This window comes from Danio rerio, chromosome 23, assembly GCF_049306965.1.
Source record: "Danio rerio strain Tuebingen ecotype United States chromosome 23, GRCz12tu, whole genome shotgun sequence".
Taxonomy (NCBI): Eukaryota; Metazoa; Chordata; class Actinopteri; order Cypriniformes; family Danionidae; genus Danio; species Danio rerio.
The window spans coordinates 24272501-24295947 of record NC_133198.1 but is presented as its reverse complement, the minus strand read 5'-3'; the positions used below and the strand labels follow the sequence as shown (position 1 = coordinate 24295947).

Genomic DNA, 23447 nt, shown 5'->3' with positions numbered 1-23447 from the left:
TATGTTAAGCTCCCTAAAATATTTAAGCTGTCAGTGAAGGGATGATTTGTGTTTTGTGCTGTTTTAACAGACATAAAGATAATAGGGCTGAATGTTTTTTTCCCTTTCAACTTTAATTGTTTTTTGCACAAGACTGTTCACTTTATAAATAGAATTATGACCCCAAAATAGGGTTCTCACTCTATGCAAAATGTCAGATTCTCTGACTAATATTTCGATGACCTAACCTTATTTCTAATTTAAAGGGCACCCATAATAAAAATCATCATTTCTAAGCTGTTTGGACAGAACAGTTATATTGAGGTGATTGAAAAATCCTAATCCAAATCCCTCCCATTTTGAGGCCAACTGCAATGTGACAAAGGCATGTAGTTTCCCCGCCCACCGATTTGATTGACAGCTGCATGTTAACATGTCTATGTAGTATTGTGTATAATCATCATATCAACAAGACAGGATGTAGAGCAACTAGGATTAAAAGATCTGTTCAGCTCTCTGTGATCATTAATCATCTTCAAACGTGATCAAGAATGAATTTTAACAGTTTAAAACAGTGCATGTTTACATTCAATTCCAGAAATGTCATGCCCTGTGGGAACCCTGCTCTAAAAATAACCAGATATGATGTAAAAAAATGTTAATTTGGCTCCAATTTGTTTTGTACTTCAAAAAATAAAAGCTAATCAAATAATCCAGCCTGCTGCCAAATGCATACTTAATTTACAAAGCAGCTTCATGTTTAAATATCTTAAAATAATTCCCCAAGGGACAGTGTTTGCATTTGTGCCTGATGCCACACTTTCCACCTGTCTCGGATCGCATTTAATACAACAGACCCCCAACATCCATCCCAACCCACCGGCTGCTACTGTGCTACTGTGATACTTTATCTGACAACCAAAACAAACAAGAAGTGTCAGCAGAGCAAAGGTGGTTTTGTGTTGGCCACTTAAGAAAAGGCAAGCAAACATTTGACTATTAATTTATATCTAATACCACTGCTTATCAAGGGCACTATGATTCCTGCAAATAAATAAATAAATAAATAAAGAATAGCAGAATCCAGTGAGTAAATTTGAATTAGCTGTATTAACACAAAATTTGGATGAATTTGGTTCATCAATCAAACAAAAAGTAGAGCTTTGCACCTAATAAGATTGCAATTTGTTTATATATCACAGTGATATGAATGCATTTCTGTGAACATTAAACCACAAAAAGATATTTAAATGTGCAGGTTCTGCAAGTTTGAATGTATGCCATGGTTTTGTTTATAGTTTTTGAAGTCTAACATTTCACTAAATGAAGAAATGAACACATGAACAACATCTCCAGAAATGCTCCAAAAATCTTAAATGTTTTACTATTTAATGTCAGAAAGAATATGTAAAAGGCATAGATTACTCTTGAACAGTATAGCACACTTTCTAAAAAACTGACTTGCATGTTCTAATTTTAAACTGAATAAAGTGAAATTTATATTTTAAAAAGTCATTCATTTCAGTTACTAAAAAAATATTTTGTAAAACTCTTAATTAATGATTTGATTAAGCTTCAGGATTTAAAACAGTGTTTTTTTAACCATGTTCCAGGAGGACCACCAACACTGCATGTCCCATTACAGGTCTTTTAGTCTCTACTAATGAGCTGATGATCTGAATCAGATGTGTTTGGTTAAAGAGATATGGGCTGTTTCTCAATATGCATTCTTCAGCATTCTTGCATCCTCGTGTTTTCGTGTAACATCATCATCATCAACCGCCAAACTTTGGCTGCAGCTGAATAAAGTAGGAGGAAGCACAGCATTTTATACATGTTTATTATTAAAGTTCAGAGATATAACTTATTCATCTCAGGAGTTTTTCTGAATGGGACGGTAAAAGTAAACATTATTATAAAAATCTTAATAAAAGCAAAACACTTGCTGAAATTTGTTTTATTTGTACTGTGCAAAGTATATTTGTAAGTTTTTTGTGAATGTTATATATATATATATTAAAAAAGGGAAAAAACAATAAATGGTTGTATAAATAATATAATGTTTAATTAATTTTCTGATAAAAATGAGTAAAGGTCATGTGATCATCAGGAAGAACGCAGCATCTCATTTCTCAGAAGACAGGATCTGTGTTCTCGTGGTCTCCCGAGTTCGTTCTTCCGAGATAACCTGGCAAAAACGGTCTTCACAAGAACGCAAGTCCTTTCTTAAAAAATTGAGAAACCGCCATGGAAAATGTGCAGAGCTAGTGGTCCTCCAGGAATGTGGATGAGAAACACTGATTTAAATGAACTGAGTGGGCTTTTTTGGCAACACCATTAATATTAACTCTTAAAATAGAAAACTATGGATGTCAAAATAGCCCAATTCCTAACATCATTGCAGGCCACCGTAAGTAGTAAATAATCAAAGGATAAAGACATTCTTTATAAAACGGGCTTTCCAGCTCATTCAAATCTTGGAAATGAATCATTGGTGGCTCATTTATCCTCTACTTCTCACAGACAGTCTACATCTGTTCTGGCAGACCTAAAAACCCTCCACGGACCAAATTTTAAGACCTTCTATAGCCAGACTATTAAATTACTATTTCAGCAGAGCCACTGACACAAACTAAGATAACAATGAACACACAGCCAAGAGGAACAGTCTGGGAAAACACAAAGGCACTTTCACGAATACTAGATGACCGGAAATGCCTTAAAGTTACAATAACTCATTTGTGTTGAGCAGTAAAAGAGCCCCACATCACTGATATAAATGTAAACATATAAATTAAATACTGATTTAACACTGATATAAAAAAGGAATTTGGCACAAATGTTTTGTTCATCACTCTTCCAGAAGTAGACATGTAAACTAAGCATTATTTGGCATTAAAAATATATATTTTCTAAACCAACATGCGCTTGTTTTTTCCCTCCATAAGTGAAAAATGGCTGAATCAGCCACTGAATGGAATAACATGCATGAAAACGTCTCAAAGATAACATAACCAGAGGGAAATCCCCATGTATGAACCAGACCAACATGAAATGGGTAAAAAAAGTGTTGCAAGGACTAATATTTACTGGTCCCTGAAGGGAAAAAAGACTCCCATTGAATGGGAAGTTTTGCAATGATGCCCATTTGGAGGAGAGAAACAGCTAATGGTTTCCGTCAGATAAAATGTCACCCCTGCTTTCTCGTGTTTCATACCCAAACTGGACACTTTGCAATAGGATACTGCAGAGAATTCAGGGGTTACCGAGAGAGCCTTACTGTTATTTAACTTTATGAAAATATCATACCCTGGAGACAGTCGTGCAGAACAGAAAGGAAACACACACTCTTGTTTACTATGAACACACAGGGGGCAAAGTTCTTGTTTTTTTTAGAGAGGGAACATTTTTGTTTACAGTGTTTGATAACCAACCCATCCACCAAACGTTATATTCTAAAAATGTGTCGCTAATTTTGCTATTAAGATATGAAAGTTTCATTTTTCAAACGCCCAAATAACATATTGGCAAAACAACATTTCATGAACAATGTATTACAGTATTATAAAAGTATTATTACTGTGATTATTTTCATGTCATTATAGAAAAGATAACTTCAAATAAGTCCAGTTCCGAGAATGTTCCTTGTTAGCTGGGAATGTGTAGATTTCAGCTAAAAATCATTTTGGATTAAAGCTACAAGTAGCCTATTGTAAATAATGGACTGTTTCACTTCATTAAACCACCCTATATCATCAAGAGCCATGGTATTAATTATGTTCTGAAATTTCTTGGTTAATTTCACAGCCACTAACTTGCATTTCATCACTAATGACCACAGTTTCAGGTAAAATTACTTTGTACTCTGCTAAAGAAGTTCACCTACATCTTGAATAGCATGTGGGTATGTCTTTGATAATAACAATGATAATATTGGTTATTATATGTATCAAAATGTTCACAATTGCATTTAAGTTGGCTGTTTTTTCAGTTCAATGTCTAAAACCAAAAGCAGAATCCTTTATGCAAGTCTAAACATGGAATATTTACTCTATTGATTGATATTGACCATTAACAACCAATTATGTAAAAAGTCTAATGGTAACCAAAGCAAAGCAGTCACCACAGTACTTGTTTTAATGATAAGCCACAATAAATTAATAAGCTATCTCCACTTCGCGTGACAAGCTTTCACTTAGTTTCACTTCTTTCATATGACTCTGGTGACTATCAAGTTACCAGAGTTTTGTTGTAGTAACATATTTAGTACAATTCCTTGAAGAACATCCTCACCTTTTAAAGACAAACTCTTGGAATAAGCTTTAAGAGGACTTACTTTCTCCTGTACTCGTCTCTCTCGCGCTTGACTTTGGCCAAAACATTGTACAAGGCCCTGAGTTCAGGTGTGATGGTGTCAATCTGAACCCCGACACCGTCAGGGTGAGTCCAGGACACTCCGGGCCCCTGGCGAGTCTCGAACCGCCCTCCGTACCTGGCGGTGTGCGAGAAGCTCCAGATTTTACCGGGGAGTCTGGACTGACACTGCGCGTTTGAATAAGGCTGTTCGAGGTTCGTTTGGACCGCCTGCTCCCGGGAAAACAGCTGTCGGTACCGGGCTTGCTCCTGGGCGTGCTGCAGCTGGATCTCTAATAACTTATTCCTGCGCTCCAATTCGTGGACTTTGGAAAGGAAGCAGCGGAAGCGGAGATTCAGTGTTTTTAACACATGAATGTTGGAGCCCAAATCGTTCCTCAACGCGCTGGTTGCCGTGGGACCAGACCCGCTCCCGACCGCGCACGCTTCATTTATACCGAGAGGCACTGGGGATTCAGTGAACAGCATCGGGTTGAGAACCGGGTCTGGAAAACGACGAGGTAAATCCATCTTTATCCGTGAGCAGCGTTTCTACGCACCAGACTGCAGATGCTGTGAAGCAGCATACGTCACACGTCCATGCTCTAGGACGCAAGGTGCACTCCCTTTATCTAATGTCACACAAATAACAGGCCATGCTCGCTCCTTAAAGGCAGTGACCGGTCCACTTTTTATGAACTCACCGCTGCACCCCGACCATCCTCTGGTGATGCAGTGAGCTGGTTGTTTGCCTTAACTTGCCGTGAAGACTCAGGTTTAAGCCTGAGGAACTCTCTAGCCTCAGCCTGAGGAAAACGGGAGGAGAGACGTGTTTGCCCCGCCCTCCATAACAGTCGCATTGGTTACTGTGTCTTTAAGAGACGCCCCTTAATTTACATTTTATAAAAGGCGTGAGCATAACAGTAGGTTTAGTGGCTTTAACATTATTTACATATTAAATATTAGGTTTGTTGATAGTCTAGTTATAAAACTTTTGTAAACTAAAATCGATTTGTGCTTCAGCAAATATCTGTATAAATATCTGAATAAAGTATCTTAATAAAGATGTTTTTTCTTAGCTTTTAACCATTTTTATTAGTAATCTATTAACACTCAGAATTAATTGCTATTGACTTCTGATGCTTTTGAGATCACCTTTTCCCACCAAAATTTCCCATCACTTCCTAGAGTATGGCATCATTAAAACATTGGTTTTTGAAACTTGCTATGATATTTGATTTCCTAATTTTTACAGAATGCATATGAAATGTAATTATCTTGTTGGCAAAATATTCACAAACTGAAATGCTCACCAGCAAATAGCGCTGTTGCCTCACAGCAAGAAGGTCGCTGGTTCGAACCTTGGCTGGGTCAGTTGGCATTTCTGTGTGGAGTTTGCATGTTCTCCCTGTGTTGGCAAGAGTTTCCTTCGTGTGCTCCGGTTTCTCCCACAAGTCCAAAGACATGCGCTATAGGTGAATAGGGTAAACTAAATTGGTCGTAGTGTGTATATTCAATTGGTCAATGAATGTTTAAAATTTGCTGGATAAGTTGGCGGTAAGCCAGAAAGAAAATAAATGTATGAAATTCTCACCAAAGTGACTCTGCTAAAGGGTTTCTCCTTGGCTTAATCTTATTACGACATTAAAAAAAGGAAAATTAAGAGGGTTAACACATTGTGAAATATGAAATATAGTAAATGCACATTCATTCATTAATTTTCTTTTCGGCTTAGTCCCTTTATGAATCTGGGGTCACCACAGCGGAATAAATCGCCAACTTATCCAACATATGTTTTACGCAGCGGACGCCCTTCCAGCTGCAACCCATTTCTGGGAAACATCCACAAACATTCATTCACACTCATACACTATGGACAATTTAGCCTAACCAATTCACCTGCATGTCTTTGGACTGTGGGGAAAACTGGAGCACCCGGAGGAAAGCCACATGCCCAAGTCTTTATTAATGTGTGTTAAGAACAGAGGGAAAAGAATGGAAGCAAACTTAGAAATTTAGACTTAGCAAAAAAAAAGAAAAAAAAAGGTATTGTATATTACAAAAGGCTAAGAGGAGGTAAATTGCCTTATTAAAACATAATTTGTGTACTTTTTAAACAAATAAAATTCTTCCACCTTTTGAAATGACACATTTTTAAGGTATTTCCAAAGCATTCAAAGATTGAAGCAGTTTAAGTTGTAATGTAAAATAGTTACAGGTCATAAATGGATTACAACTACTTACTAATGTAGTATCATAAACCCCTTAAAATGCTATATATATTTGAATAATATGAAACAGAAAACAGAGACAGACTGAATCCAGGAGAACTGTGGCAACATCTCCTACATACACAAATAAATGTTATATTTATAACTATAACCAATCATAATTGAATAATTAGAACACTGCTATTTTCAATTCAATGTAGATGCAGTTTATTTTATTCAGTTGGAGTCAGAATGATAAGCCGCCTGAATTTTAAATGGGCTAATACTTTTGGCATTTAAAATGTTTTGGAAAACATTAAAAACTGCTTTTATTCTAGCCAAAATAAAACAAATAAAAAGACTTTCTCCAGAAGAAAAACATTACTGTGAAAATCTCCTTGCTCTGTAAAACATTGTTTGGATAAAAAAATAAAATAAAAAATAATAATAATAAATCAAAGCGGGGCTTGATATTGAATTCTGACTTCAACCTTATATGCTAATTTATAAATGTATATGACATTATTTTTGATGGCATCCACATTTTACAGCTTAAAATTTCACACAAGTGCCTAAAACTTTCTACAGTACTGCAGCTTTGCAGACAGGTTTCTTAGTGTCTCAAATACATTTGCTCAGTGTTTTCCATTTCTTCAATTATTAACAAAAATAATGTCTGAAATGTAAAAATGAATTTGATTAAAAACTTTTAGAAATTTGTCAAATATATTATATTTTTTTCAAAATATTAAATACTATAATATTATTTAAATAATACCAAAACAATGGTGCTTAGATGACACATTGAGCCAGATATGGTATTCTTACAGCTTTATTAAGTTGAGCTAATTCAAAAAGCAGACATTCAGCAACAGTTGAACATTGTAGCAGCGGGAATAGGCGAATAAACACTAACTGGGTTTTTTCTCGTTTTCTTTTTTTTTTTTTTTTAAACAAACTTCACACCATGCATTCAGCTGAAGAACACCCTTTCGCAGGTGTGTGTGTGTGTGTGTGTGTGTGTTTATATTGTAAGAATAAACTTAAAATCACTGAGACTCTTCTCAGTGGCACCTTGCTTACCAGAGGCACAACTTGCTCTGGGAAAAAATGTTTAATTTGCGGAATATTACCCAGTGAGTTACGGTCACATGGAAGACAAAACAAAAAAGAAATTTAGTATCACGTTGTTGTTTTGAGCAAACACACAAAAAAATCCAACTGAAAAGAAAACAAAGTGGAAAAAAGGCTCCCAAAATAAATATGCAGGCCCTTTTTATTCTCTTTATCTTTATGTTTCATTGTTGACGCAGGTAAAACCCTTTACAAATGAGAAAATTATTTCCATGTCACGGGGGAATCATACACTAAACAAGCTTTCATCTCACTCTAACCATTTACACATGGAAAAAAAAACAAAAAAAAAACTCATCACACACTTGCACCGCATCACAAAACCAGTGTCAGCCCTGGTCTCTCACACAAACTGCAAACAATTCATTGAACACCACTGCAAAAAAACAAACTATGAAACGAAAAAAATAACATAGAACAAGACAACGAGAGATTAGTTCTCATTTGAGTGAATCTGAAGCCAATTTTTAGATCGAGTGAGAAATGGAATCGAAAAAGGGACAAATAAAAGCCTTCAAGGTTGTTGATGAAATAATTCCCAATAAAATTACCTGCAAATACCAGCATGGTGCGTTTGTGTTTGTTAGCCGTTACAAAACCATTTTTTGTTTTTATTAGAATAAATGCGCATTAACTCGTCAGGCTACATGTCATTTTCATGTTTAGGAGAGAGTTATAACTGAATGAACCCACGCGGAGGTCAGGAGCACAGGTGGAGGTGAATGAGTGTGTATGCGAGCTGATAGAACTTTTTGGGAGCCTGGGCCCCGATTGAAAGGTGTCCCTTTGGAGTTGCCATTGGCAGTGTCCGGGAGGCGGACAGACTCTGTGTTTAAGGAACACCTGCACTGGACAGAGCGCTCACCAGTCCATGAATGAGGTGCATAAATGGGTGCCATCAGGGCACAGAGTTCAACAGGTCCTGCAGGAAGGCGTCCGGGTCTGGGATGTCCGACAGAAGCCCTGGAAAAGGAGTCAGGACAAAAGATTAACATTCTGTTTGTGCTGTGGCAACAACAACAAAAAAAAAGAATAATAATAACCCTGAAGATTTGATTAAGAATTATTTTTGGTTACTGGTTAAATTATATCAGTGTATCTGCAGGTTTCTAAGGGCTGTTTTTAATATCAAATAATATCACTGTCCCACTGTTCGTTAACGTAAATTTGTAATCAGCCAATCACATGGCAGCAACTCAATGCATTTAGGTGTGTAAACATGGTCAAGTTTAGGATTTCAGAAACTGCTCATCTACTGGGATTTTCACGCACAGCTATCACTAGTGTTTACAGAGAATGGTCCGAAAGAGAAAATATCCACTGAGTGGCAGTTCTATGGGTGCAAATGCCTTGTTGATGCCAGAGGAGAATGGCCAGACTGGTTCCAGCTGATAGAAAGGCAACAGTAACTCAAATAACTACTCACTGCAACCGAGGTATGCAGAACAGCATTTCTGAACACACAACACGTCGCATCTTGAGGCTGATGAGCTACAATAGCAGAAGACCACACCAGGTGCCACTCCTGTCAGCTAAGAACAGGAAACTAAGGCTACAATTCACACAGGCTCACCAAAAATGGAGAATAAAAGATTGGAAAAATGTTGCTTGGTCTGATGAGTCTCGATATCTGACTTCTGATTTCTGATTCGGATTAACATATAAGCATGGATCCAACCTGTTTTGTATCAATGGTTCAGGCTGGTGGTGGTGTAATGGTGTGTGGGATATTTTCTTGGCACACTTTAGGCCCATTAGTTCCAATTGAGAATCGTGTCAAAGCCACAGCCTACTCTGATGGCTACTTCCAGCAGAATAGCGCACTATGTCATGAAGCTCTAATCATTTCAGACTGGTTTCTTGAACAGGACATTGAGTTCAATGTACTCAAATGGCCTCCATGGTCACCAGTTCTCAATCCAACAGACCACCTTTGGGATGTGGTGGAAATTCCAAAATTTTCCAGTACCTTGATGGATCTATGCTACGAAGGATTAAGGCAGTTCTGAAGGCAAAAGTGGGTCCAACCCAGTACTAGTAAGGTGTACCTAATTAAGTGGCTGGTGAATGTAGAACGAAATTTAAAGCCAATTGTATAGTATAATTTTAAAGCCAACACACAACTAATCAATTACCATTCTTAACAATATTTATTATATATAGAAAGAGTAAAGAACCTGAAAAAAGTATTTGAACTATTAATAACAGCTAATATAATTAATAATTGGGATGCAGCAGAATCGCCAGTCAGGCCAGTCATACAAAAAGAAGACTATTTTGGTTCCTGTCCAGTCGATTGGAGCATCTCTAGTTCTTTTTTTGCTAATGTATGGGTTGATGCAGCTGTCAAAAGCTATTTTAGAGCATAATTCTTACGAAATTTGCTTGTTTAACCAAAATCCCTGTGAGTGTTTATTTTATTGAGTTCTTGGTGACAAATAGATAAAGATATTAAGTTCTTTCCGAGGTCAGTTCAACTGCATTTTTAAAAACTTTGAAAAGCAGATTAGACTTACTAAGGACTTATCTTTGTACTATAAATTAAAAAATTTCTGCAGACACCCTGTATACTTGAGTCAAAAACAGAAAAGATGCATGAGATATGCTGGCAAGGTCTCAAACATATTCCATGTCAACTTGAAGAATAATATGATAAAGATCTAAAGATAATTTAAAATTCACAGATGTCATTTTTAGACGTTCATAAATATACGTCATCCACATTTACATTGCAATTGCTTCCAAGCTTATGCTCGTTTTGCTTTTTTTATTTGTTTTTATTTCAATACTATTTTTTAATTAGCCGTTTAATTTTAAAGCACTTTGAAAACAGCTGGGGGATGCCCAATTTAATGCTGTAAATAAAAAGAAAATATGAGATCAAGAAATAGAAATAACAATACTGTTATTGCTCAATGTATCAAGGGCAGATAGATTAAACTTGTATGATAATCAACAAATCAATACATGTTAAAATAAAAGAGAAAAACAAAGATTTAAAAACTGGTAAAGAGGGGGACATTCTAAGCTTTAAAGTTGTTTTGCTTTCTTCAAAAAATCTTCTTTTGTGTTCAACAGAAGAAAGACAAACAAACAGGTTTGTAACAAGGATGAATAAATGATTATAAAATGCTCAGTTCTGAACTATTATTTAAAATTTCTTGCTTTTGTTTGGCTGATGAATGCATAAATTTTTAAGTGTTATAATGGCTAGACGTGATGTTTTGACATAATTTTCAATATGCAGTATTTGGAGATACTTTGTGTACAGTAAATATGATTTAAGGTTTTATTTAAGTGTCTGACCTACGACATCCAGGAACTCTGAAAAGGATTCAGCAGGCATGAGCTCATCCTGGAACGCCCTCAACACCCTTTCTGAAGCCTCATAGATAGGCATGTCATTATGCCTTATGTACTCTGCGAGTGAGAAGGACCAGCCTCCCTCTGTGTTACTGGTGGGCACTTTCTGTTGTGGGAACATTGGATATTGACATCAGACATCACTTATAAGAAATTATGCTCATAAAAAGAGTGATGAAAAGGAGACCCTCATACCCTGAACATATCATAGATAAGATCCACCAGACCCCAGAAGAGAAGTGGTGAGCGGTAAACTGCATACTCCTTCACTGCTTTGTCTGTGAGCCTGAAATGAGCAAAATCAAATATGATATTAAAACGTTTAACAGACTATTATATCCAAACCAAGAGCACTTAGTAAAAATAAATAAATAAATAAATAGTAACACCTGATAAAATATTAGTTAAACTAACAAGAAGTAATATGGAAGTAACTATATTTCTACAATATTTGATTAACGTTAAATCATACATTTAGCATTACATCATCAAAAGTTGGATTTTTACAAGGAGAACAGTTTAATATATTTTAAAAAGTGCTTTAAAATAGCAATAAACTCAAATTTATTATAGGTAAAATCATAGCCAACAGCTACATAACTGTAATACATTGATGGATTCAGATTTCTGCCTTCCAATCTGTCCCAGTATGGCTCAACGTTCAACCTTTTTCTCATTACTTTATTAATATTATTATTCGAATCTGTATTTAATTTTGAAATGATTTAAACTATTGAATAAAGTTAACACATTGTTTAATAAATTATAAGAATGTTCAGTGCATTTGCCTTTCTCTCTGTAACTATTTTCAGGAGCCACCAAATCAGGGCAGAGATCATAGAGACCTCGAGTGGAACTAAAGGGCTTGATGATTAAAAACAATAATTTTCCTATATCTATCTCTGTGTTTATACGGTCTAAAGTGATTTTAATATTATTATTTGTTAATTCTGTTTAAAGCGATTTTCCTTTTTTATTCAAAATAGACTTTATGTTGTAAGAATATAGCAGCCTGAATGTAGATTATACCGGTTATTAACCAGTTTTGATAAAGATGGCTGAGAGTACACTCAGCCTTGGGTAAAAAACAGACTGTACTTTTGAGTGTGTGTGTTCTATTTGATTGTAGATCCTTTTTACAGTTCTGAGTTCAGCTCTTAACAGTCCAGTGGATGTCTGAAGTTTGTATCTCTAAGATATTGTTCAGAATTTTATGCACGCACGCAGAACTTTTTCCAAGTCTATCTGTGTTTTAACCAATCAGGTTAGAACACCTATATGTATGACGCAGTTAATGACGTTATGAGAGAGTATAATTGATGGTGATTTATGATCGGAAGCAGAGCAGCCTAGGAACTCATTACGAGTGTTGAAGCTGGTCTCTGCTGACGAAACTGCAAACTATCTTCAGTAAACTTTATTTAAATCTCTGACTCCGGCTCTTCTTCATCTGATAGACTGGTCATTCATTGGGTTTAAACTGTAAGTTATCCCAACAATGTAAACTATAAATAATAAAAATAAATGTTTATATTTATTAATAAACATAATTAGTCCTTTTTTTTTTACAATTAATCCCATTTATACAAAACAAATATTAACATTTAACTAAAACATTTTACTTTTACATTGCTAAAGTGAACAATTTTATATAGATGAAATATTTATAGCTTACTGATTCATTTAGTGTTTTCATTCCAGATATATTATAGTAATAACCAATTATATTAAACATTGCTGAAACATATTAGTGAGTTGAATAATGCAAGTTATTTTCTAAGACAATGACAAGCCTAGTTAAAATAATAATTTTTCAAATTATTACCATTTTTTAAATGATCATAAAACATTTTGAAACACACTAGTCAGCCAAATACATACAAAAAAAAACAAAAAAAAAAAAAACATCTGACACAACCAACTGAGGCCCTGCCTGATACAATCTTTTATCAGTTCTCCAGGCATACTACAGTCCTGCTTACAGCCAATATAAGCAGTTTGAGTAAGCACAAAACACTTGCCAAAAACAAAAATAGATGCTCTTAGCACATAAAGCACAGCACACGATTCTACAAGCTCTTTAATGTTCAAGCTCTGACACGTGCCGAGTCATGCTTTGCTCCCTTACTTGTTAGCACCCCCTGGTGAGACCTTGCGGGCATGAGCCGTGACCAGCAGCCTTCGCAAAATGTCTACGCGTGTCGTCCTCCAGCGCTCGGGCGGCAAGATGTGCATGGCCAATATGGTGAAGTAATGCGGCCCGTCCACCTCGTACGACGTCTCCATCCACTTCTCACAGGGCTGTTCCAAGAAGCTCTGCAGATTCTTCTCCTCTCTCGATGTGGCCCTTGTTCTGAAAAGAAAAGATAAAAAGAGCTTAAAGGTCTCCTGAAATGTGCAGTTTTGTTCAATGTGTGACTTAATTTAAATGGAAACATGATGACATGGTTGGGTGTACTGAGACGCTCCTCCCATTTTATAAAACAGCCAATAGCATTTTGTTTATATTACAGCTCTGCCAGTCCTGAAGTGGCTTGAAACGTGCAGTGTGACTTAATTTTAATGAAAACATGAAGGCAGGGCCTATTGAGAAGCTCCCTCTATCTTATAAAACAGCCAATGCTGATACGTACCTGTCAAACAATGTAAGTACACGTTGTGTTGACAAGTAGTGCAAGCTCTGTGATTGGTCACCTTTGTAGTATTGATAAATGTGGGCAAGGCTGAGAGCCACAGAAGAGTAGTGAGCCCGTTGGAGCGACAGTTTAACAAGTGTCCAGCTCTATATGCTAATTTTTGTTTTGCGTTTACTTTAAGGTTAAAGTTGTTAGATGGTTGCCACCTTGGAATGAGCGAGTTTGAGCTACTTGTACAGTAATGCTGAGTTCAGACTGCAAGATTTAAGCCCCAATTTTGATTCGTCGACAGATTGAGAAATCGCCGACAAATGCCTGAAATCACACGAGTAACAATTACACAATTTGAACTATTAAAGACGCGATCTGAGAAAATCGCAGATAAGTCTCTGACACAAGTTAGAAACAATGTGAAACATCTGGGACGCAACTACTTTGAAAATTGTGTAGCCTGGAGGTAGCGTTTCAGAAGTGCAATTGCAAAACAAAAACCAGAGCATAAGTATAAATGCGATTACTCAACGCAGAAGTATATTTGAGCCTTTAAAGTGGGAGGGATTATCGCTATAGTTGTGCCAACTCTACTGCAGCAATTTCCTGAAAAACGTTTTCATTTTAGCTCATCCCATTCAATGAGAGGAGAGTCAGGACTTTTATTAACCACAATGCTGCCTTTCTTCTGCCAGTGTAAAAACAGTTTAGTTGTGCAAACTAACAATACAGCAGTGGCTATCTAAAGAGTGTAAAAAGTATTTAATTGGTCAGAAGATCTGATGTCAAGATGATGTGATGATAATAATTGATAATGTCATCATTGATCCATATTGGTAGAACGGGGAAAATGCAGGTTTCAATGCTTTTATCTTCTGAATGAAAATTGCATCACCGTTTTAAGCACACTAGCTTAAAGAAAACCTCAAAATTGCCATTGACATTAACGCTGTGGTGAAGATTTGATTCTGAGCAGCAGGGGGTTGCCACAGCAGAATGAACCACCTACTTTTCCAGCATATGTTTTACACAGAGGATGCCCTTCCAGCTACAACCCAGTACTGGGAAACAACCATATACTCATTTACACACACACACACACTAAGGACGATTTAGCTTACCCAATTTATCTATTGTGCATGTTTTTCACTTGAAACTAATATAATCATTAATAAAGTTCGGAAAGATTTGCAAGGGTGTTCATAGTGAGCTGTGTCTACTTGAATGCTGTGACATAAAAACCAACTTGCATGAACTACTGAATGCACAAGAGCTTTTTCTTGTAATTATTTCAGTGTGCGTTTAAAAACTAGCCTAGAGGGCCATCTGTTGTGAAACAGTAATGCATTTTGAAAATCTCTCTGCAGAATCGATTTCTCGAACAATTTTTTGCCACAGCTCAAACATACACAAACTAAAAATAGGAATAATTTTGACTTTAGGAGTACTTCAAAAAAACATAACATCTGAAAAACGCAGTTGATCTGAGATTGCATTTTTGTGTAACATACGTGTTGAGGACGTAGAGGACTGTGTGAATGATGTAAGGGATGAGGTGGATGTTGCTCTCTCGGCCTCCTCCTCCTGTGTCCACACTAAAGGATTGCTCCATTGCAAAACGCAGGAACAGCAGCTTGGTGTCATGAATGTTGAGCTGGTATGTGGGTTCCCTTTGCCCTGTGCACTCTTGCAGATATGTGTTGTGCCTGTAAAATGGTAAAAAAACAAGTTTACACTCCAACTATTAAAGCAGAGGCACCAAACTTGTTCCTGGAGGTCTGGTGTCCTACAGATTTTAGCTCCAACCCTAATCAAACACACCTGAACAAGCTAATCAAGGTCTTACTAGGTATACTTGAAACACCCGGGCAGGTGTGTTGAGGCAAGTTGGAGCTAAACTCTGCAGGGACACCGGCCCTCCAGGACCGAGATTGGTGACCCCTGTATTCAATTCAATTCAATTCAGCTTTATTTGTATAGCGCTTTTACAATGTAGATTGTGTCAAAGCAGCTTCACATAAATGGTCATAGTAACTGGAACAGTGTGGTTCAGTAACTGGAACAATTTAATCTATATGCAAGCAGAACGTAGAAAGTATCCATTTAATCTATATGCAAGCAGAACATACCTTGCCAGGCATGTGGCAAACGCAGATTCGGGCACATGTGGCCCCCATACTGGAAGGAGCCCATTGCATTTTGTGTTGGCATTTTGTAGTGCAGCACTTTCCCATTCCTCACGCCCTCTGGCAAGCCTGATCCAGATACAAAGAGGAAAATTATATATAGAACGATACATTTCACATCTTTATAAATACATTTTAAAGCATTTTAAAAAGTTATGTATTTGATAAGTATATATGCATATATAGCATTACATGTATATTCAATTTTTATGTAAACAAGATATAAATAACAAAAGTATTTATATAGTAAAAAAGTAAATAAGGCATTTATGAATTAATAAAACAGATCCAAATATGACAAATATACACAGTTTTACATAACAATATTTTATTCATATCTAGAAATACATACGCATATAAATATATACACAAACACATTGTATGTCCATTTTTTTATGCAAAGTATGTATCCATAAATTCATTTTAGATATGGTTAATAGATCCACATACCTGACAGCAGCAAGGTGACAGTCATAGTGGACTATGTTAAAGTGTGAGACAGTGCTGTAGCCCTGCTGCTTGCGGGGTTTGTTCTCAAATTCTTCAAGTGACACGCGCTTCGTAAAAGTATAGATGCCCAGAACTTTTGTTGGCTATGGGGTACAGAATAAAATGTTGCTAATTGTTAATAACACAATAAACTACAACACGCTTAAACACAAATGGTAAATAAATAGACCTGGAACTTGTAGCCCTCTCTACAAATGCAGCAAGTCAAGCCCGGTTCTTCGATGAGCTCCTCCATCTGTTTAAGCAGAGATGTCTTTGTGACCACCTGACCCTTCTCATTGGTCTGAAGTAAAGAAGGAAAGACAACATAAGTTCAAAGTGGTTTTGATTTCATGGTCTGAGCATCATGTGTCATCGATATATGAAACTCACTGTCATTCCCAGTGTGCCGAGAGCCTTCTGCCTCATAGCCATAGCCATGCGTTTCTTCTCTGCGCGAGTCTCTCTTCTTGCTGCATCGATTTTCAGGTTCACATCTGCATGTTCCCTCAGAGCCTCCAGGAGATTCTCTGCTAAAGTGCCGATACCCTCGTCGCTGGACACCTGCTCCAGCTTGTGCAAATTGGTTATTGAATCTGTTCCGATTAGCATCTACAAGAAGGAGATCAATTTATGTGAGCTGTGTGTGTACAGGAATACAGAATAAAATTTACAAAAGAAAAGATGCGATTAAAGCTAGTAATGGAAATGTTACCTGTGTAGGGGGGTGTTGGGTGGCTAGACCACGCAGCAGTCTAAGGATGAACGGAAGGGCTGGACGAGCAAGGAATTTCTTCCAAACATCTGCATCCAGGCTACAAAATATTTATATTCAGGTTAATCACTCGCATCAAAAACAATGTTATTTATTTAATAGAGTAGTTAAAAACAACCAATTTTTCAATAAAAAGACATTAAAACAAAATGTTTATTTAATGTATTATACAGTGTATTTGATCAGATCTAGAAACATGTTTCAAAGATAATTATAGATACAGTACCAAAAAAATGGATTTCTAAATATGGGAAACGTAAAAAATTATTAGTTTGGCAAAACAAATCAAGTTGAATAATTACTTATATCAAAAAACAACAAAAATTTTTCTAAAATGATATAAAGACTAAATAAATACATATACAGGCACTATATAAGTGAATAAAGCCATTTATTATAAACAAACTATGAAATATATTTTACAAGCCATTGAAATGAATTGGTTTCATAGCGTAACGCTTTCCATGTCCAGTGTGAAAGCAGCTTCACATTGCATCGTAATCATACTAAATTGTGGTGGCGGCCAAAAAGATATCAAATATATTTAAATGTAACAAATACTTGGTAGATTAAGACATACTTTTTAGCACAGGGGATCTGTTTCTTCATATAGTCCAGAGCGCTCTGGGTGATGCCCTTTTGTAAGATGAGGTCCTTCAGCTGATGGCCATTACTATTGTTCTTGATTCCTGCAGCTATTTTACAGAAACAGTCCAAAAAGACCTTATCGTCTGCACTGTGCTCCTCATCATACCTGCATAAGAGAACAAAATTAGTAAAAAGCTACAAAAACTCTCCATTGTTTAAAGGAGAAAGTCAAAGGTCTAGACCAGGGACCACCAAACTTGTTCCTGAAGGGCCGGTGTCCTACAGATTTTAGCTCCAACCCTTATCAAACACACATGAACAAGCTAATCAAGGTCTTACTAGGTATACTTGAAACACCCAGACAGGTGTGTTGAGGCAAGTTGGAACTAAACCCTGCAGGGCACCGGACCTCCAGGACCAAGATTCGTGACCCCTGATCTAGACTATAGAGACAGCCAAACTCCATACTTGTCGAAGTTGCAGCAGGGTTTAAATCGCTCCACCAGGATATGCATTTTCTCTAATTCACCAAAGGACAGGTACGGGATGATGCGGAGCAACCCCTGTAGGACACTGGGATTAGAACGCACAAACAACGTGTTGATCTGGTCCAGCAGCATCACCAGCTGGTCCTTATCACCCGTCAGCAGCAGGTTACCCTGAAGGAGAAACACAATGGACAGATCTCAACACAACTCTCACACTTCCATGCTGTGATATTCAATGCATGAATCAAAACACCTCGCTGACCTTGTCTTCAGACACAGTCTCAGCATTGGCCTCATCAAGGATAATCTCCATAATACTGAGAACCTGCTCTGCTATTGATGCTCCTCCACTGTCTTTACTCTCCTGCTCAGCCACCAATGCCTGAAACACAAAATTCATATACAATTAAATACAATATTTTAAAGAAAATATGCATGTGTACAAGTCACACTTAATCATTCATTTCTTAAAAGAGGCCAAACAAACTTTTGGTACATTTTTTACCAATATGTGACCCTGGACCACAAAACCAGTCATAAAGGCCCATTTTTGAAAATTGAGGTTTATTTGCCATATTAAACAAATTTATTGATTATTTTTTTAAAGACATATGAATAAGTATGTGTTTGAGTGAGATGAGTGGCATATTGATCTATTAGGTATAGTCTATTTTTATTGGAATTTTTTTTTCACTTATTTATTATGTATGCATTAATTGTTTTGAATTTTTCTATCAATGCAGGAACTGCAGTTACAAAATATCCTTTTTTAAATTCTGACATTTTGTACGTTCTGAATAAATAATGTGCATTGTCCTTGTCAAATAAACCTGAAACAAATAAATAAAAAATAAAAAAATAAACAAGATTTCAGTTTATGAATGGTTTGTTAGGATAAGAAGATATTTGGCCAAGATAAACCATATAAAAATCTAAAGGCCCGTGCACACCGAGAGGTTTAGTTACGGCTCGTAACTAAATAAAGGGCGTCAATGTGATCATGCACACCAATGCGCAAAACGCCAGGCGCAAAAGCGTCATTTAAAAAAAAAAAAAAAACGCCTCGTGCTCGTTTTTTTGTTCTGACGCACCGCGTCAAAACCTTCTCCACCAATCAGATCGGCACTTTTGTTCACGTGCACAGAGTTGCTGAAGTTACTGTAAACAGCACTTGGAGGCGCTCAAGCACAAAACTGTAATTGCGAGCGCACATTGAAGAAGATGCCCATAGGCGATATGAACGCGGAGCTGCTTATTGCACTGGTGAACAATCATTTCTTCATCGCTAGAGCTGGAGCTGCTGCTTGAATCAACCATGCTTGTTTGAGTCACCAGTAACTTTATAAACAAATATGTGAACTTCCTCTCCTCCTCTTCTTCTGTGCTATAAGCGCATGTCAGAAGCTTATAGTTGTGCAGCGCCATCTAACGTCAAAAGAGTGATTTAGCATACTTTTCTGCTTGACGCCAGTGAAAAACGCTTGGGTTTGAACAATAAGAAACGTCTCGTAAGACGCTGATGATAAACGCAAATGAAAAACGTCCCGGTGTGTAGGAGCCTTAAGGGTGCAAAAAATTTATATAAAGAGAAAAATCATCTTTAAAGTGCAATGCATGTTACTAATCAAATGTGCAATTTTCAAACATTATATTAAATGTTTCAACAACCGTTACACTTAATATTTAGATTTTTGCCATAAAAGATAAATTGATAATTTTGACACATTCAATGTATTTTGGGCTATTTCTACAAATGTATCTATGCAACTTACGACTGGTTCATTGTTACCAAATTGGTGTGATGTGATTAGTGTGAATCCTTGCAGTAAAAGCCCATAACGTTTTAGCTAGAATTGCCTGAAGGTGATCTAACTTCAATTTAGAAAACCAAAATGTTCACAGGTGTCATTTTTTCCCTCCTCAAAATGCGTCTCAACATGTTTAAGTTTATTAAAAACATGACCTATATTCCAGTAAACTACAAAAAAAAAAAAAAACATCTGATAAGCATTACTTACCAGATTGAGTGTGCCCAACATAACATTCAGTGTATTCATCTCTGGTTTGACCAGCTGCTGCCTGTTGATTTTTACTTTCACACAGTAACTGAACAACTTAAGAAGAACCTAGAAAGTAAAACGCAATCATTAGAATCTTCTTTGAGGTTGTACGCATGCTCTTTGTAAACTCTGAAGAATTAAAAAGGTGAACGTCACACTCACTGTGAGAAGGTGCCTGCCCTGCTTGAAGTCTTTGATTCCAGAGAGCCTGTTCAGCATGCACTCCAGTCCTCCACACTGCGCCATCACTCCAGCCATCTTATACACCTCCTCATCATCCTCCTCTTCATCTGCACAGAGAAGCACAAGTTAAACTAGGAAAAACTGACAATAATATCAAATAAATAGTGACATAACACCAACCTGTAGTAGAGTCCAAAGACTCAATAAACTCCTCTGTTGCATCTCCTAGAAGTCCTCTCATTCTGTAGATGATCCTCATTGGCTCACCCTTGATTAAAACAAACAAGAGTTTTAAACTATGGTTGAAAAGGAAAATGCATAAATAAAGTAGTGTTTATCCTACTTGGCTTACCTCATTGGTTGGGCACCAGACCTTCTTATAGACCTCAGCAACAGACAAATCCAGACTAATGATCTTGTTATTCACAAGAAGCTGCAAAGAAAAATAAAAAGAATATAAAATAGGCTAATGGAAGAAACAACAGAGTGAAAAATCTAAATGCATCCACGTGAAAGAAGTTAAAATATAGTAAAGCTGGCAATTTTGTTACATATTATGATAATTTGATATTACTATATTTAAATATAGCCATTACTGAAGTGTAACATAATTCTTATACGCTGATTTGAGGCTCAAGGAACATCTATAACCAGCATTGAAAACAGTTATGCTGGTTAATATCTTTTTTTTGGAAACAGAAATCCACTTTCCACACGCTTTCTAAATAAAGTTAAAATAACAGCGTTTACATAAAACAGAAGGCTTTTGTAAATTTCCTTAGGGATTTACTTCTCATCAATGTTAAATAAGTTTCCCAGAGAAGGGTTGCGGCTGGAAGGGCATCCGCTGCGTAAAAACTTGCTGGATAAGTTGGCCGTTCATTCCGCTGTGGTGACCCCGGATTAATAAAGGGACTAAGCCGACAAGATAATGAAATGAAATGAATGCTAAATAAGTATCCATTTTATTCTAAAAGGAATCTCTTTTTGTGCAACTGACCATAAATTCTTAATAAACCATTTTCCTTTGGTCAATTGTGTTTTTTAAAATGACTTCAAAATATAAACAATGCAATTCAGTGCTAAGTGAATTATTCAAAACTGAATCTCAGGACAGAGGACTATCAGACATGAAATACCTCCATGCCACTGTCGTCCTCCAGGAGTGCCACTAGATCGCAATCCTGGCAGATTTTGTTCTTGATGTCCCTCATGAGAGGACCGATGCCTGGTTCATTACTGCTGTATGGGTTTCCTGGCATCCGGCCCTGCAGGAAGTCTTCCTGCTGTGGGTCTTTCTCCAGCGTGACAAAGAACTCAGTCACCTCATTCTCCTCCTTCACAGACACAGATAAGAGAAATTAGCTTCTGCTAAGATTATTTATCCAAATATATTATGCAAATGTCAATAAGCTGAAGTCTACTCACTGGATAAATGATGCTACACAATCTCTCAAAGATGAAGACGGGAGTGCGATAATCATCTAGATTGTAGCGCTTTGCCGTTTCAATGCACACAGCCATGAATGCTTTGGTTTCGGACTCCGTTCCTACAAAAGAAGATGAAGCATTGAGCCAAGTGAGCCTCTAATAAAACAGAAACATCTAAGATGACCTGAAGGTGAATGCCGAGACCTGTAGTCATGTCTTCTAACATCTCCAGCAGCATGTCCTGGGTTTCATCGATCAGTTTGGTTCTTTGGACCACCAGCTTCCTCAAGCACAGGTAGCCGTTCAGAACTGTGCCAACCAACCGACTCTTAAAGTGACGCTTAATGGACTCCACCTCCACAAATGAAGACAGCAGGCCTTTGGAAGAACAGAAACTGTTAAAACAAGCTGTTTACTTTACTAACTCTGATGAGTAAATGAGTAAAATTCACCTGTTAAGCTCTTGAGTGCATATCCCTGCTGTAAGTCTGTGCTCAGTGTAGCTTCTTCAAGGGCAAGAAGGTGAGCGATTTCCTGAAAAGCAAAGCAAAAGTGCAGTTTAATAAAAATTGCACCCTCTCATAGTTCTGCCCTATAACTGGGGTGTCTAGACTAGTTTCTCATGTGCTATAAAGTTTAGCTCCCACCATACTTAGAAACAGCAGATACTACTAATCAAAGACTCATTTGAGGATGAAAAAAATAGTTTATTTGGAAATGGCTGGAGCTAAAAACTGCAGCACAGTGGCACTCCTGGAGCTGGTTTGGACACTCCTATCTAATATTATCCAATGTTTCTGACCATACCTTGGTGATGAGGTTGCCGATGTATGGCAGGACACCACGGGCAGCCAGGTACACCTTCCAGTGAGCAGGTTTAATCAGCTTCTGGTATAACGCCAGGTATTCAGCAGCACACTCTCCTGCGATGCTCAGCTCATCCAGATAACTAAACATCAAACAAAAATATTAGTTTATTATAAAAATGCATCTTGCTTGACTTTAAAGAACGTAGAAAACAAAACCAAACAAAAAAAGCTGACTGGCAAAGCACAAAGACTCTAGCCAATTGCCAACAAGCCTGTGCAATCTCCACCTAACTAAACTAAATATATCTCTCCATAACACCATGCAGCAGCAGTCACTTTTAAAAAGCAAAACTGATACAAAAGCCTTGATGTGTTTATTGCAACTTCCGCAGCTTGAGGTACATGGACAATTGCACCATTCTCAAAACAAACAACCAAAAAAAGCATACATTAAAAACCATTTGTTTGCCTCATTAAAGCTGTTTGTTTAGTCATGAAGTTTTAAACGTTCGTAATAATCGTCCAGGTGTACATGTGCATTAAAGATGTTACATTCTGGAGAGTTACACCAACACAATGACTGAACTCTTAATAGTTCAATGCTGGCTAACGGTCAGCTTGGTGTGTCACAATATTGTTGCAAAAATATCTGGTGCATTTTTTTTTATCCATATACCTTGTTAGCAGGTCCAGAACCTGCTGCTTGCGGCTAGGGATTGTTGTTAGAGCTTCAACGATGGTGCAAGCGGCCTGTCTCGCTGCCTGGGTGGCT

At 37.0% G+C, this 23447-nt stretch overlaps 2 protein-coding genes across 52 annotated transcripts in view; both read right to left on the bottom strand.

Annotated features, from left to right (window-relative positions):
• iffo2a (intermediate filament family orphan 2a) overlaps positions 1-5129 on the bottom strand; it is a 38512-nt gene extending 33383 nt beyond the window's left edge. For both annotated transcript variants that reach the window (XM_005162200.6, XM_001919891.8), the window contains exon 1: positions 4316-5129. In XM_005162200.6, coding sequence (XP_005162257.1) covers positions 4316-4863 — 548 coding nt within the window. In that variant the 5' untranslated portion in view covers positions 4864-5129. The remainder of the gene's footprint in view (positions 1-4315) is intronic.
• A 2229-nt stretch (positions 5130-7358) lies between these two features.
• The window catches only part of ubr4 (ubiquitin protein ligase E3 component n-recognin 4), a 99381-nt gene continuing 83292 nt past the window's right edge, over positions 7359-23447 (bottom strand). For all 50 annotated transcript variants that reach the window (XM_073938848.1, XM_073938851.1, XM_073938853.1 and 47 more), the window contains 23 exons: positions 23352-23447; positions 22674-22815; positions 22319-22400; positions 22071-22244; positions 21864-21985; positions 21575-21772; positions 20788-20868; positions 20616-20703; positions 20415-20542; positions 20211-20318; positions 18455-18574; positions 18173-18363; positions 17697-17870; positions 17057-17156; positions 16735-16953; positions 16532-16645; positions 16303-16445; positions 15796-15921; positions 15178-15372; positions 13168-13392; positions 11235-11325; positions 10983-11145; positions 7359-8639 (listed from right to left, as the gene is read on the bottom strand). The exon at positions 23352-23447 is cut by the window's right edge and continues 14 nt beyond it. In XM_073938848.1, the coding sequence (XP_073794949.1) occupies positions 8575-8639; positions 10983-11145; positions 11235-11325; positions 13168-13392; positions 15178-15372; positions 15796-15921; positions 16303-16445; positions 16532-16645; positions 16735-16953; positions 17057-17156; positions 17697-17870; positions 18173-18363; positions 18455-18574; positions 20211-20318; positions 20415-20542; positions 20616-20703; positions 20788-20868; positions 21575-21772; positions 21864-21985; positions 22071-22244; positions 22319-22400; positions 22674-22815; positions 23352-23447 (3145 nt within the window). In that variant the 3' untranslated portion in view covers positions 7359-8574. The remainder of the gene's footprint in view (positions 8640-10982; positions 11146-11234; positions 11326-13167; positions 13393-15177; positions 15373-15795; positions 15922-16302; positions 16446-16531; positions 16646-16734; positions 16954-17056; positions 17157-17696; positions 17871-18172; positions 18364-18454; positions 18575-20210; positions 20319-20414; positions 20543-20615; positions 20704-20787; positions 20869-21574; positions 21773-21863; positions 21986-22070; positions 22245-22318; positions 22401-22673; positions 22816-23351) is intronic.